The following is a 14329-nucleotide window of genomic DNA, read 5'->3' on the forward strand; positions in this document are numbered from 1 at the left end:
TTCAAGGAAGTCCCTCCTTACCGAAAATCAAGTTTAGGCGGAAAGTGTCGTCCCAGATTAGCATGTGCGGACTGCACAGGCTAATCTGGGATGAAACTTGATGCACATGCATTTTGCCAAGTTTTCTCAGAACACGACTCAAATGATAAGTGCATAACCCCCATTATGTATACACACCTTTATTGCAAGTGCACACGGGACACTCGCGCTCGTGAGGGGCCGTGAGAGTGTAGCCGGCAGCGCATGTTTTCATGCAGTGAACGGCGTCGGGGCACACGCGCATCACGGACACGAAGTCCGGCTTCTCAGTGGGCGGTGGTGGTGTCACCTCTGATAAAGCCACGGGGAAAATGATCACTTAAAACGTTACGATGGGTGTACATGTGTACTATCTAAAAAAATCAGCGACTTCAGTTAAAATAATAGTCGAAGTTCAAATGAGATGACGAACAAAATAATAGTACAAGTTTAATTGGAAACGTTTATACCTGATATAAAGACATAAACATGAGTTAAATATCTTATAATAATCAATGAGATTGATTTGTATTTTACAATAATTAAGGCGTTGTCACATAATTTTGCTGTTTAGATTATAAGAGAGATACATTTATTAAAAAATCTATCCTGTAAATACATACATAAACATATAAACACATATATTGTGTGTAAGCCGTTGATTTCACATTCAAACATACATGTATATTTTTCCAAAAGACGTAATGTGGAAGACATTTATGTTGACGTAAGTATTTTATAAGAAAGCTTAGTACAATATATAAGAGGATGTTGATTGTATGGAGGAAATACTCACTACTTAGACACCGACACTCGGGGCAACCTGAGTCTCGTGAGCGATCCACTTCAAAACCATCGCGACACGTGGCTCGACACCGCGACAGCGCCTCGCACTCCCGGGCAGGCGGCGCGGGGGTCAGCGGGATCAGCATCAGCGTCCGGGGCGGCTCAGTCACAGCTGGGTAAAGTAGTGAATGGGGTGATGTTATTCGTGATATTCATGATTATATTTGTATGATTCTTACGGTACAATCTTGATTAATTGTGCGTCGATATTTGGAGCATGCAAGCTTGTGTGCTGAGGTCAGATTTTATGCTATGCTGGATTGTTCGCCTTTCTATGGTAGTTCAATCATACTACTATGGTAAATTAAACTCCTTACACTTTTTTGGGGTAAGAGCAAATAAGCATTAAACTATATGCAATCGAATGTTGGCAAAAACAAAATTACAACAGGATTTGCTCACGCGTGAGGCATGTGCATTCCCGGCAACCGTCCGGCTTCTTCGGTCCCAGCTGAATGATGCCATCACACGTCTGTTTACACAGCTCCGTTTCCTGGCAGCTCGGTGAACCGGAAGTGGTTTGCACGCTGGTGGTGCTGCTGGTGGTGGTGGTGGAGCGTTTTGTGGGAGTCGGGGAGGTGGGTCGAGGAGTGGACTCCATCAGTTCACTCATAAGTCGCATGCCTGTCAGAAATATTCAGGGTATGAATTTAAAGGAAAATAATGTCCACTAGGCATATAGTTTCATTACAATTTAATATTGCTCGATTACAACTCCATGAAGACGTATTACAATTGCATGATGGCATATGCCGAAGGCTTATTTGAGATGTGGTATTCGTTATCAACATACTGCAATCTCCGTGCGAGTTTGTGCTTTTTCTATCACTCTGGGACAAATACTAAAAGCGTAATTACATAGGTCGTTACTTGATGAATGTAAATCACATAGTATATTGTGCATGAATGAAAACTTATCCATTTAGCATCATGTTTAAATAAGTTCTTATCGATGAATAGTTTGTACTTTACAACTTAACACTTGTTTTACCACGAGCAATTGAACATAGTTATTACATTAGCAATTCGACAAGAGGGAAGCAATAAGCACGCAACATGTTGCAAGGCATTACGCCACATTAAGTTAATCAAATGCAACATGACAATTTGTAATGTGTAATTCCTATAAAGCAGAAAAATCTACTTGGTTAAGTAATTTCTTAGATTTATCACCAATGTTTATGACGGTGTGACTGTAACAGTTATGACTGTTTGCGCACTAATTTCCTATGGGGTTTGAGTAAGATATTGATTGATTGACTGATTAATTGATTTGATTAATTGATTTGAATGATTAATTGATTAATTGACTGATTGCTTACTCAACACGTTAATGAATCTTAAGTAAATCCTTTCAGAGGCATGTAAATACGTGGTCCGGTACATTCGATAAACCTAAAAACAACAAAAAAGTTTCTTTGTAGACTTTGTAAGCCTCATGTGGCTCACTGGCTAACAACCTACAATCACCGCAGGTCAATCACACGTTTGAATATCAAGTAGACCGCAGCTGTGACTTTGAGTCATGCGATTATGTTAGTCTATCGTTCGTGAATTACTTTTGCAATACAATTTTGCACAAAAACATGCACCATGAAGTACATCACATTGATTTATTTGCAAAAAAAACTCTTATTTTTGTGATTTTTAAGACAATATTTGGAATGTGTGTTGTTTTTTTATATATTTTATTAAATGTTAAGTCATTACATGTATAAGCAGTTTTATTTAAATAGGTGTCATCGTTGAAATTTGACTTATATATTAATTGTTAAAATTGCATATATGCAGCGCAAAACACAAGTAAATATTATAATTATGTTGGACAAAAAAGAGTGTACCGTGAGGACATACAATGTTTTTCGTAAAAATCTTCCTTTAAATTTCAAGATTGTTTATGATCCGCGCAAGCCGGTAGGTTTCGATGAGTAATCGATAACTTCACTTAATTGATCACCGACAGTTTTGCAAATTTAAAACGTAATTGCCACATCGCGACAATGAACTATGTGGTGTCAACTGCGAAAAGCGAAAATATGTCCCCCCCCCCCCCCCCTTGAGCCCAACAATCATCCGCAATCAATAATAATTATGAGGAATAACCGATAGTAATAAGAGGCACCACTATTATAATTACATGTGAATGGAATATAAAACGCTCAAGATTTGGAACCAGCTGGGGGGGGGGGGGGGGTATGCACTTACCGTAGCACACAGGTGGTTAGCGTGTGGCTATGATATTAATTAGTGAAAACATCATTTTGAATGATAAATAATCATATTATAACGAAAAATTAACTTTTCTGGAAAAAAAATTTCACTATCAAATATATATATATTTGATAGTGAATTTTTTTTTTCAGAAAACTTAATTTTTCGTTATAATATGATTATTTATCATTCAAAATGATGTTTTCACTAATTAATATCATAGCCACACGCTAACCACCTGTGTGCGAGCATGATGAATCGGTCTTGTATCTATCTATGAATGTCTTTAACGCATATAACTTGTTAAGTTACATCTTATGAACATCATTTCGAAAGACTTCGAAGCCTTTTGTAAAAATAGACATTTGTCTTGGGTTAAACGTATTTACAACCGTTGTCCAAGTGTGAAATTTTAGGTTACACTGAAACAACTTAGGGATAAACCTTCAAAAATTATCATAAAGTACGCCTGACAGAGTTGTCACCCTTTATAATGATTGGCACTAAACGCCAAATGTATTATTGGTTGCATGTCAAATAACGCAGAACATGCATAGAAATATCATCGAAGCAGCAAAAAAGTCGAAAGCACTAAAGCAAGCACATACGGTAAATGGAAGTACCGGTAGTATGCATAAACATTTAAAGATTGCAGTAAGCAATACAACAAAGCTGAAAGCCCATGTAAATTACACACACAAATAATTTTTTTTTTTAAAGGACTGAACAAAAGCATTAAGGCGCATGAAAAGGGAGCATTTTCAATAGCAAATGCAAGAAACAAATATACAGTTATGATTTTACAGAATAAAAATAAAAATGCAAGTTATTAACGAATTACTGTAATCAAGTACATGTAGCATGCCTGCACTGACGGATAAATCCTTCTACAGACTTTGGTCTATTCATTTGCAGTTTTGATATCATTCGAGTTTTGCCTAAATGCATATAATGTTATCATTTCATATGAGAAGTTTTAGTTCGTATATCGATGTGCGAAATATGCTTGCGGCAATAAGCGTACATTGACCATTGACCGACTCTGACGTACCATTCTTGGCCGAGCAGGCGGGTCCAATGCAATCTTGATTTGCATTAGAACCTGAAAACACCCATGCGTGTGTAACCAAAATTATATTTCGCAGTTTCTGGTTCAGCAAAACTAGAATATAACATATCTTGTAAGCATTAGTTTATGTGTATGTTTCATTGCAACCAGACCAAAGTATTTTTTTAAACTTGTAATTTATCTTGATCGATTCGTCCTCATTACTTCTCTACCATGTTTGTTTCGACAAGCATTTCCAATACTGTGGAAGTTAAGTCGGCTAAATGATTTTTTCCGTTTACATGTTTTCATTATACACGAGTTATTTCCCACTTCAATAAGAATGTTTGTGAACAAATCTTCCCAAAATCTTAGTTTAAATAGTGTAACACTTAATTTAAGCAAATGTTATCGAGTGAATCGCACGCAATCAAAACTCACCCTGGAATACAAGAACATTTGAGCCGCGTTCTGAGAAATCTGGGCATAATGCACGTGCGTAAAGTGTCGTCCCAGATTAGCCTGTGCAGTCCGCACAGGCTAATCAGGGAGACACTTTCCCCTTTATGATATTTTTAGTTTCAAGGAAGTCCCTCCTTACCAAAAATCAAGTTTAGGCGGAAAGTATCGTCCGTGATTAGCCTGTGCGGACTGCACATGCTAATCTGGGACGACACTTTACGCACATGCATTATACCCAGTTTTTACAGAACACGACACATTTAGGATAATCACGATAAATAATGGTCTGAAAAGTTTGTCGTAGCACTGTATAGTTACGTCTACTCTTATGTATTGTAGTTTAACACAATAAATACATATAAGTTTTCACATTAGTTTTAATAATCGAATATTTGTCTCCATCACTCTAACAGTATAAAGCTTGCTTATTATAATTACGACGTAACTGTTTCTTCCGGAAAATTATAACTTCACGTGTGATTTTTTTTTTTCATTTGTGATATAAAACTGAATGCATTTTAAATGTAATTTTGACTTTAATGAAAAAAAAATCCGAAAAAATAGAAAACCCACAATAGAACTAATGTGGGATTTCAATCTCACCGTCCTCGGTTTTGTTCTTTGTACAGGAACACGACTGACACCCGGTCTCTTGTTTGGGTCCCAGCTTGTACCCGTCCTTGCAGCTCAGCATACACAGTATAGTACCAATGCAGTTGTCTTCCTCCTTCCGCTGTGTCACTTCCGGTCTGCTGGACCCGCTGTTTACACGGGGCGGCGACATGCCGTTGGCTGAAAATACAGTTCCCATAAAACGGCCATTAATGACGGGCGCCACCTCTTTTTAGAGATGCATTAATGAATGAGCCAATGCAACTTCCGAGGTGGCGCTCAGGCCCGGATGGTTTTAACATGTAACTGATAATTGTATAAAAAAAATTCAGCATATATTGAATTATTTTTAAAACCGGGCAATGTAGTGCGATTCAGCGAAGATTTGTTCACAACAAAAATATGAACGGAAACATAAATTTCCAACCCATTTAAAAACGTGAGAACCTTAATAAGTTGTGGCATGGTGGAGTTTTAAAAAGCATTCGATGAGTTTTTGCTGTGTGACGAGCACATTTCCACCCAATTAAATCGCTAACGACATCAAACGATTGCGTACAACATATATTAGATGCTGCATGCACAAAAATATTGGCTTCATGCCGACGTAATATATTACTTTGCATTTTTTCAAAAGAGATGGAGCCAATACTGATTAGATGGCGCTAACGACAGGAAGTGGCGCCAAGTCAGGATGTATCAACAATGTATCAGGATGTGTCAACGAATCTTAATTAGGCTCGTATACGTTGTTTTTCCCACTATCAACTCCAAAAAATGAAGATAGCTCGGTCTTTTTCTGTTAACCTTTTTTGTATAATACATGTTAAATGTTCTCATCTTACAAATACGAACGTTTAAATCCATCAAGACAATATAAGAAAACTACTTTTTTCTTATTAAAACGCACGCGACTCAAATGTGCTGAAGAAGACAACTTACAAAAATAAATGTAAGTCCTGTAAACATAATAGAAACAATTACCTGAAATATATTACTTTAAAAAAGGCTATAAATGTGAATTGGCGCCACCTTCTATTCTTAGCGCCACCTCCTTGGCATTGGCTACATCTCTTTTTGAAAAATGCACATGTATCTATTAGATCGGCTAGAAGCCGATGTCCCTGTGCATGCATTAGCGTGTACATGTTCAAAGCAATCGTTTTATGTAATGAGCAATTTAATTGGCTGGGAATGAGCTCGTCACATAGGCAAAAGACATCGATTTACTTTTTTGAATTATACCATGCCACAACGTATAAAGGTCCTCACGTTTCCAAATGGGCTGTGATTGTTTGTTTCTATACATTTTTGGATGAATTTATCTTCGCTATATCGCACTTCATTGGCCGATTTTTAAAAATAATGCGAAATATGTTGAAAAAACATTTAAAACCTAATCACCACGTAAATGTTTCGGTTAAATTTCAAAACATTCGGGCCTGAGCGCTACATCGGTAGTGGCATTGGCTCATTTATTAATGCATCGCAAAAAAGAGTTGGCGCCCGTGATTAACGGCCGGGCATTAGTTTCAATGACACCACGAATTTTCTCATGTTAAAACGCCATTCCTTAAACAACAATTATAAAATTAAGGAAACGTGTTTATGTATACTAGAATGATATAGGTGATACGATTTTTGAATCCGTGACATATTGCGCGTTTCGCCACTAATGAAGAAACATTTGTATTTTCATGGGGCGCTAGTCGCTCGTGACATGATATTTACGTGTTCGCACAGACAACAAACGCATTTTGCATCTGATTATGTTGTACATGTTTAAAAATGATTCCAGCGTACACAATAATTCCTATTTTGTAAAAACCATATGCTGATTGCAAGCTAAAATCCGACGGACGAATTGTTAATAGCAAATACTTTAAATCCGATGTATGGGTGGGGCATCAAAATATGAGCCTCTTTCTGGGAAAACTGTGCTTAATGCATTTGCGTAGTGTCGTCTAAGATTAGCCTTTGGAATCCGCACAGGCTACATGTAATCAGGGTAGACACTATCCGCCTAGACTGGTTTTTCATTTAGACGTGTCTTACTTTAAACGAAAATTTTAATAAACGCGTTAAGTCTCGTCCCTCATTAGCCTGTGCAAAATGCACAGTCTAATCTGGAAGGACACTTTATGCACATGCATTAAGCTTAAAATATATACGAAACGTTCCTACCCGGGGCACAGGGGCAGTATTTGCAGCCCCACTCGTCCTCCATGAGGCACCACGAGGGACACACGATGTCGTCGGTGATACACTGCTGACTCCCCATCCCCGCCCCCGACGATGACCCCAGCCCCGGGAACGCCATGGGACCCGACATCGGGAACGGCTGCATTCCGTAGCGTCGCGCCACCTGGTGGTCATCTTTGGCTGGGATAATGTGACGTAGTTTTGAAGAAAAGTATGATAAAAACAGAATATTTCACCTAGCGCAGAAATCGCACGAGACGCAACTTGATAGTTGTTTTTAATCCTATTTATTTGTGCTCGATTACATATTAAGTCTTAGGCCGGGTTTCCATGTCTCCGCGTCCGCGTTCCGTGTCCGTGTATCCGTGTCCGCGAAAAAACGAACTAGTTGAAATCTGTTGAAGCGATTCCATGTATCCGCGTTCCGCGTCCGCATTTTTCGTCCGCGAATTGCGTCCGTGAAAAATCGCTCGGTGAGAGATTTTTCACGGACGCGGACTCAGTACACGGACGGAAGTGAACATGAATGGTCGACTTTCAAGCATAAATATTAGTGAAAAAATAATATATTTAGTAAGGGATCACTCTGAAATAAACAACCAACGTATGAAAGAATACAAAAGGCCGGGTTTCCATGTCTCCGCGTCCGCGTTCCGTGTCCGCGTGTCCGTGTCCGCGAAAAAACGAACTGGTTGAAATCTGTTGGAGCGATTCCATGTATCCGCGTTCCGTGTCCGCATTCTTCGTCCGCGTATTGCGTCCGTGAAAAATCGCTCAGTGAGCGATTTTTCACGGACGTGGACTCAGTCAACATGAAAGGCCGACTTTCAAGCATAGATTTTAGTGAAAAAAATAATAAATTTAGCAAGGGATCACCCTGAAATATACAACCAACGTATAAAAGAATACAAAGACAAAGAAATTGCATCAAACATCTGGAAAAGCATAGCCAACGAAATGTCAATTGATGGCGTTTCAGGTAAGTGAGAATAGTAATATGCGAATATATATCGTCTGCATATTGTACACTCTATAATCGCTTTTCAAAAGACACAGTATATATTTCAAACACGTTTGGAACGAGTTTTTTTACACGGAAAGGCTAAAATAATAAGCGGATGCATGGAAACGATACTCCGTGTCCGTATACGGAACGCGGACACGGAGCGCGGACACGGATGCATGGAAACACTCTGCAATACGTTGAAAAAAAACAGTACTTAGTGTCTTTGTTGGAAAATGTTATACCGAACAAAGAACCTCCCGATCGCTAGGGGGTCACCTCCTCATTTTACTTTTGTTTTGCAGCTTATTACTTATTTATTTCCTACCGAATTTCATTTCTGAATACTTTAACATAATCATTATTCTCGAAGAAACTCATAAGCACAATATTAATCTACACATTTATTAATGTTACATATTTGTAATGTTAATACGTTTTGTTCAATAAAGGTGTAAATGTGTTATTAATGTTACATTCAGTTGTAATAACCCACTTAATTATATTGTTGCCTGAAATGCATCACCCGCTTGTCTCAATTCGTGAAACGAGTTACTAACATTTCAACAACGGTGTTTTATCAAGGGTCCTCAAATGGAGTGTCAGTGTTAATTTGCAAAGAATAAAAACGTTTTATGGCGTAACTAGTATACAAGTGTGATGTTGGTTATAAAATAATTAACTGACATAATCCTTTGATGCCCTTATACATTTCCATTAAAAAAACGGAAATATGAAAAACAGTGTTACGCTTCGAAACTATAACTGTTTCATTGGTCTTTTGAAGTGATCCGACGTTTAATTGAAACATAAGTTTTCAACTAACAAAATGAAATGAATGAGACGAAAACAAACACTCGGACTTTGAGAGTTATAACTACTGCTACCATATGTTTGAATTCCTATGGCATTTGCCGAAACAGCAAATCTATCGACCAAAAACAATTCTGATATCATCTACGAATCACAGAAAACGACGATCAATAAAATAATGTAATTATATATTTTGCAGTCCTTTAGTACTTAAAGGCAGTTTGATGAACATTATGAGCCCCACAATTATTTACTTTACGTTTAAGGAATAGTAGACATGTAACAGTATATATAATAATAAAATATAACTGAATATCATACACAACCTACCTCCAGTTGTCACGTGATTCAAAGTTAATAAAACCAAATTTAGTAAAATCATGTTTCCAACCATAAAATAAAATATTCCATAAATTATGTAACTTGATCAATGTCAATGACCGCTCGCACGACAGATGTTTACTTGGCGAGTACGATTAGCAGCGTGCGACAGTAGGAAGTGATAGAAGATAAAAGTACATACCTTCTGAAAGAACTTTACGTATTATCACGCAACAACGAAGGCGTTTAAAGATAAATTCTAAACTCGTGGTTTTCCACAATGATTCTAAAAGGAATCTTAAGTTAGGCTGCACTCATGCGAACAATACAGATAATTGCCATCATTGTTATCCAGTTGTTTCCATTTGCAGAGAGTAAACTAATACATGTAATCATTATTAAATTTGATGAAATGTGACACTTTTATTTAACAATACACGTACACTGTGAAACAGCTCGACAGAGATTCAAGTCTTTAGAATTCGAGACAAACAAAAAATGATTCAAAGAGCTATTTCAAAGCGTGCACTGGTCCGATTCTTGGTGCCAGTTTCTTTGTCTGCCACGTAGAATAGAATCCCTATGTACCGTTTTTGGTCGCAATTCCGAACAGCCAAAAGAAAAAACATATTGTTACAACAGTTAGATTTTGCATTGTTTACACCGCAATACTTGCAAACAGAACTTTCAGCTATTAAATGGTTTGTTAAAATCGGCTTTCTGGTCAAATGACACAACCAAATGATTGCACAATGGACTGATTGTTAGAAATGTCTTTTAGTCATTTTGATTCTAAGTCTATGTACTTTTGTATAGAGGCCGCTAAGAAATCCTATGGTGGCAATTATTATCTATAAAATCATTATGGAGAATGGTCTAAGTCTAAAAGCATTAATTTCTTTGAATGACCTTTGACATCTTCGACATTGCTACATTGACATTCGAACTGGATAGCAGGGAACTGAAACACAACAATGGTTGTCACATCTGCCATGATGGATACACTTATGCGTCAGTTGATGTCCGTAATTGTTCAGTTGTGTATTGTTTTAAGTTTTAATATCAAAAGATTATTGTAAAAAAACAAACGAGGATAGCTCAGGAATTAAGCGTAATTAGGTACAAGAGCTCTGCCAAAACTTAACGTAGATTGAGTTCACAAATCCAACAAAGTGCACAGTAGAAAAGTGTTCATTCAAATAAGTATGTGTGATTTAAAGTCGAACCTTCGCACAATTTTATTTATATATACCATGTCTCTGAATCTTGCTATGACATTTGATGAAGGGTAACAACCATTTGGAGTATCATTATTATACACATTTTATCATAATGCACATTATACAACTTTTTTTTATAGCAAACTAAGAGAAACTAACACAACATTTACAGGTATAACTTTAACCAAAGTCTATTAACAAACATAAATGTAAAAAGAAATGTGTCTTTTGCCACAAAACTATACTTACATTTAAAACAAGTCATTTTATGGTCAAATTTGACCTTTGACCGCTAAGTGCTTTGACGTAGGCAGAAGGGTGTTACACTCAAATTGTTATTTCCAAATCCATTTATAAACAGCAATTTTAAAACAAAGAAAGGACTTTGTTTGGTCAAATTTGAGAAAGAAACAATGTGACTTTGACCTTTAAAGTATGGAGACGGTTGAAACACGTCTTCTGGTGATGATTGACCTTTGTGCAAGATTATTTAAATGGCAGTTATACATGTAGGTAAGACAGGAATTGTAAAGGTCAAATTTTGCCCTCCTTAAAGATCATTTACAGATTAAGGTAATTCAATGTTTAATTATTTTCCCTTAGTGAATTCTGTTAGAATGAAACAGAAAATTCAATGCTTTGAGTTCACTTTTGATCACCTTGACAGAATATCACAGAAAATATACACACAAATCTATAAAATTCAAATGCAAAGCATACATATACCACAATTAAATAATACAAGAATAAAAATATCTATAAACAGTCTCATTAGAGGGTATTGTTTAATATTCCTCATCTCTAAAAAGGGCTCAATAGAGGATAGACACAGTATGTTAGGACCAATAGCGACAATGTGATTATGTTAACTAGATTCATAATGCTAATAAGACGTACCAGTATGAATGAATTTTGTGGAGGCGAGATTTCAGCAATTTTTTTGCCCAAATGGGAAAAGTACTGGCACCAGTTAAATTGGGCACATTGTGCGTGAAAACCCTGTAATTGGTAAAATTCGAGTGAATATGAAAATATGAAGTGAAGACTTCATATTGAGAAATTTGTGTATTTACATTTTTGCTCCCGAATTCTTTATATTTGATAATTAAATGTTGTCAAGATGTCAGTATTATATTTATTTTGGTTCAAGCCATAGAGCTGCAACTGGAAACTAACTAAATGTTGCATTTTATCTATTTACAATTTTTGTTTTTAGAAACCTTCACTTGTGAATTTTTTTGACAGCTTATATAGGGAAATTTGTAGTTTTTTTCTAATTGGGCAAGTGCCATTTTTCGGTACTTAATAAAGAAGGATAAAAATCGCTGAATTTTAACATAAAATTTGTACAAGTAAGGAAGAAAGAAAATAACAACAATTCATGATCATGATAAAAAGCAAAGCAATCTTTTACGCATCCTTTCAAATGTATGTTAAAAAATAAAGTCAGTTTCTGTTTTATTTTTAGTACAGTTTAATTTTGTTGTAGACAAGCCCATTCATGACTATTTTTTCCTCTCCTGGCGAGAACATCATTTTTCACTAAAAAGCCGAAATGTCTCATCACAGCTGTTCAAGCTTGTGCGCAAAATCAAAAATATGCTTAGATATTTCTTTCTTCAAGTCTTCTGGTTTCGCTTTTGGATTGTCATTCACATACTTCACAATTGCCGCTATCGTCTGGTTCCTAAGAGCATCAATTTCTCTTTGCCCACTGACTCGATTGTACAATTCATACCTGAAAAAGGAAAACACATTGTTAATATGAATTGCTATAAATGACGAGCAGAAGCAACAGTCAAATAGCAACAGAATTGTGTTTGAAACTAAGAGCTATTGAATCTCACGATTTCACATTTACAGATTATTTGTACAAAAAACTCATCAAAAGGATTAGTAACTGTTTCTTTGTCTTTATTTTGTGTAAGAATTTAATTGTTTTTAATAAATAATGCCTAAACTAAATTTAAGACTGCAATTTTAAACAATAATCTTCTACTGTGCACTACCCACTACAGACTACAGTACACACAAGTCTTATTAATTTCAACTTTATCATTACTACAATTAGAAGTTGTCTTGCTCATGCAGTTTACACAAAGTCAAACACAAACTAAACTGAAAAGAGGTTAGAGCATCTACATAACATTTTGGTTCCAAATATGTAAATTGATAAATTTAATTTTTATGACAAGTTGAATGACAACAAACCAAATTGAATAATAGCAATCAACATATGTCATCCATTGGTTAAAACAGGGGATTTTCAAAATTCTTGAAACGTATGGATTGCAGATAAGGTGCGTAGGAAGCAAATTGACATTGGGGCGGCGGAGGGTTTGGTATGGGAGGGGGTATCTCTCTTCCGTTGGTGGCACTGGGGGTCAGTGGGACCTCCCCTGGATTTTTTTTCAAATTTTAGCATCAAATGGCGCATTCTGGTGCGTTTTTACATTTTATGCCCGATACCTAACCTTATACACGTCTATTGCAGGCATGTTCTGAATGTCAAAAGTTGTGACAGACAGATACCAGTATATGATGGAGAAGTTATCTCTATATGTCGCAGTTTGTACTTTGTAGCAGCCGACACAACAATAGGGATCATGTCAGTGTCCCAGATAATTATTTGGGGATTGGGTTTTCACCCATTGATTTTGAAAAATAGGGTGATTTCATTCTTGAAATAGGGTGACATGAGTTATAAACAAGAGTGCCAAACTGTCACAAGATACGCCAGTTCGAAGGTTTTGGACACCATGCTCAATGCTTGAAATGCACTAAGTGACCTCGAGACCTAGTTATTGACCCAGCATGACCCATATTTGAACTTGACCTAGATATCATTTAGATGTAACATCTGACTAAATTTGGTGAAGATCAGATGAAAACTACTTCAATTAGAGAGCAGACACCATGCTAAATGCTTGAATCGCACTATGTTACCTTGTGACCTCGTTTTTGACCCAGCATGACCCATATTCAAACTTGACCTACATATCATCTAGACACAACTTCTGACCAAATTAGGTGAAGATCAGATGAACACTACTTCAATTAGAGAGCGGACACCATGCTAAATGCTTGAAATGCACCAAGTAACCTCGTGACCTAGTTTTTGACCCGGCATGACCCATATTCAAACTTGACCTAGATATTGTCTAGACACAACTTCTGACCAAATTTGGTGAAGATCGGGTGAAAACTACTTCAATTAGAAAGCGGACACCATGCTTTTTCCTTGAAATGCACTAAGTGACCCCATGACCTAGTTTTTGACCCGGCATTACCCATATTCAAACTTGACCTAGATATTATCTAGACACAACTTCTTACCAAGTTTGGTGAAGATCGGAAGAAAACTATTTGAATTAGAGAGCGGACACTGCTGTGAAGGCCGCCCGCGGCCAAGGGTGAAACTATAATACGTCCCGTCTTTTAAAACGGGCGTATAAAAATGCATACCTTAAAATCATTGCTGCTTTACAGTTGAAGCTGCACCCTTGTATTGATTATATAGAACTGTAAACTATCATAATTAACTTCAATCCACTGATGTTTCATAGCGTCTTT

General features: G+C 36.7%; 1 protein-coding gene across 6 annotated transcripts in view; it reads right to left on the reverse strand.

Moving 5' to 3' along the window:
• LOC127857873 (cysteine-rich motor neuron 1 protein-like) overlaps positions 1-12324 on the reverse strand; it is a 33775-nt gene extending 21451 nt beyond the window's left edge. For 4 of the 6 annotated variants that reach the window (XM_052394589.1, XM_052394588.1, XM_052394586.1 and 1 more), the window contains exons 1-7: positions 9546-12324; positions 7382-7579; positions 5189-5377; positions 4127-4177; positions 1267-1488; positions 815-976; positions 178-330 (exon numbers count right to left, since the gene is read on the reverse strand). In XM_052394589.1, coding sequence (XP_052250549.1) covers positions 178-330; positions 815-976; positions 1267-1488; positions 4127-4177; positions 5189-5377; positions 7382-7579; positions 9546-9609 — 1039 coding nt within the window. In that variant the 5' untranslated portion in view covers positions 9610-12324. The remainder of the gene's footprint in view (positions 1-177; positions 331-814; positions 977-1266; positions 1489-4126; positions 4178-5188; positions 5378-7381; positions 7580-9545) is intronic. The other 2 variants (XM_052394585.1, XM_052394587.1) reach the window with 2 other exon arrangements.
• Positions 12325-14329: the final 2005 nt, after the last annotated feature.

Source organism: Dreissena polymorpha, chromosome 14 (genome assembly GCF_020536995.1).
Source record: "Dreissena polymorpha isolate Duluth1 chromosome 14, UMN_Dpol_1.0, whole genome shotgun sequence".
Taxonomy (NCBI): Eukaryota; Metazoa; Mollusca; class Bivalvia; order Myida; family Dreissenidae; genus Dreissena; species Dreissena polymorpha.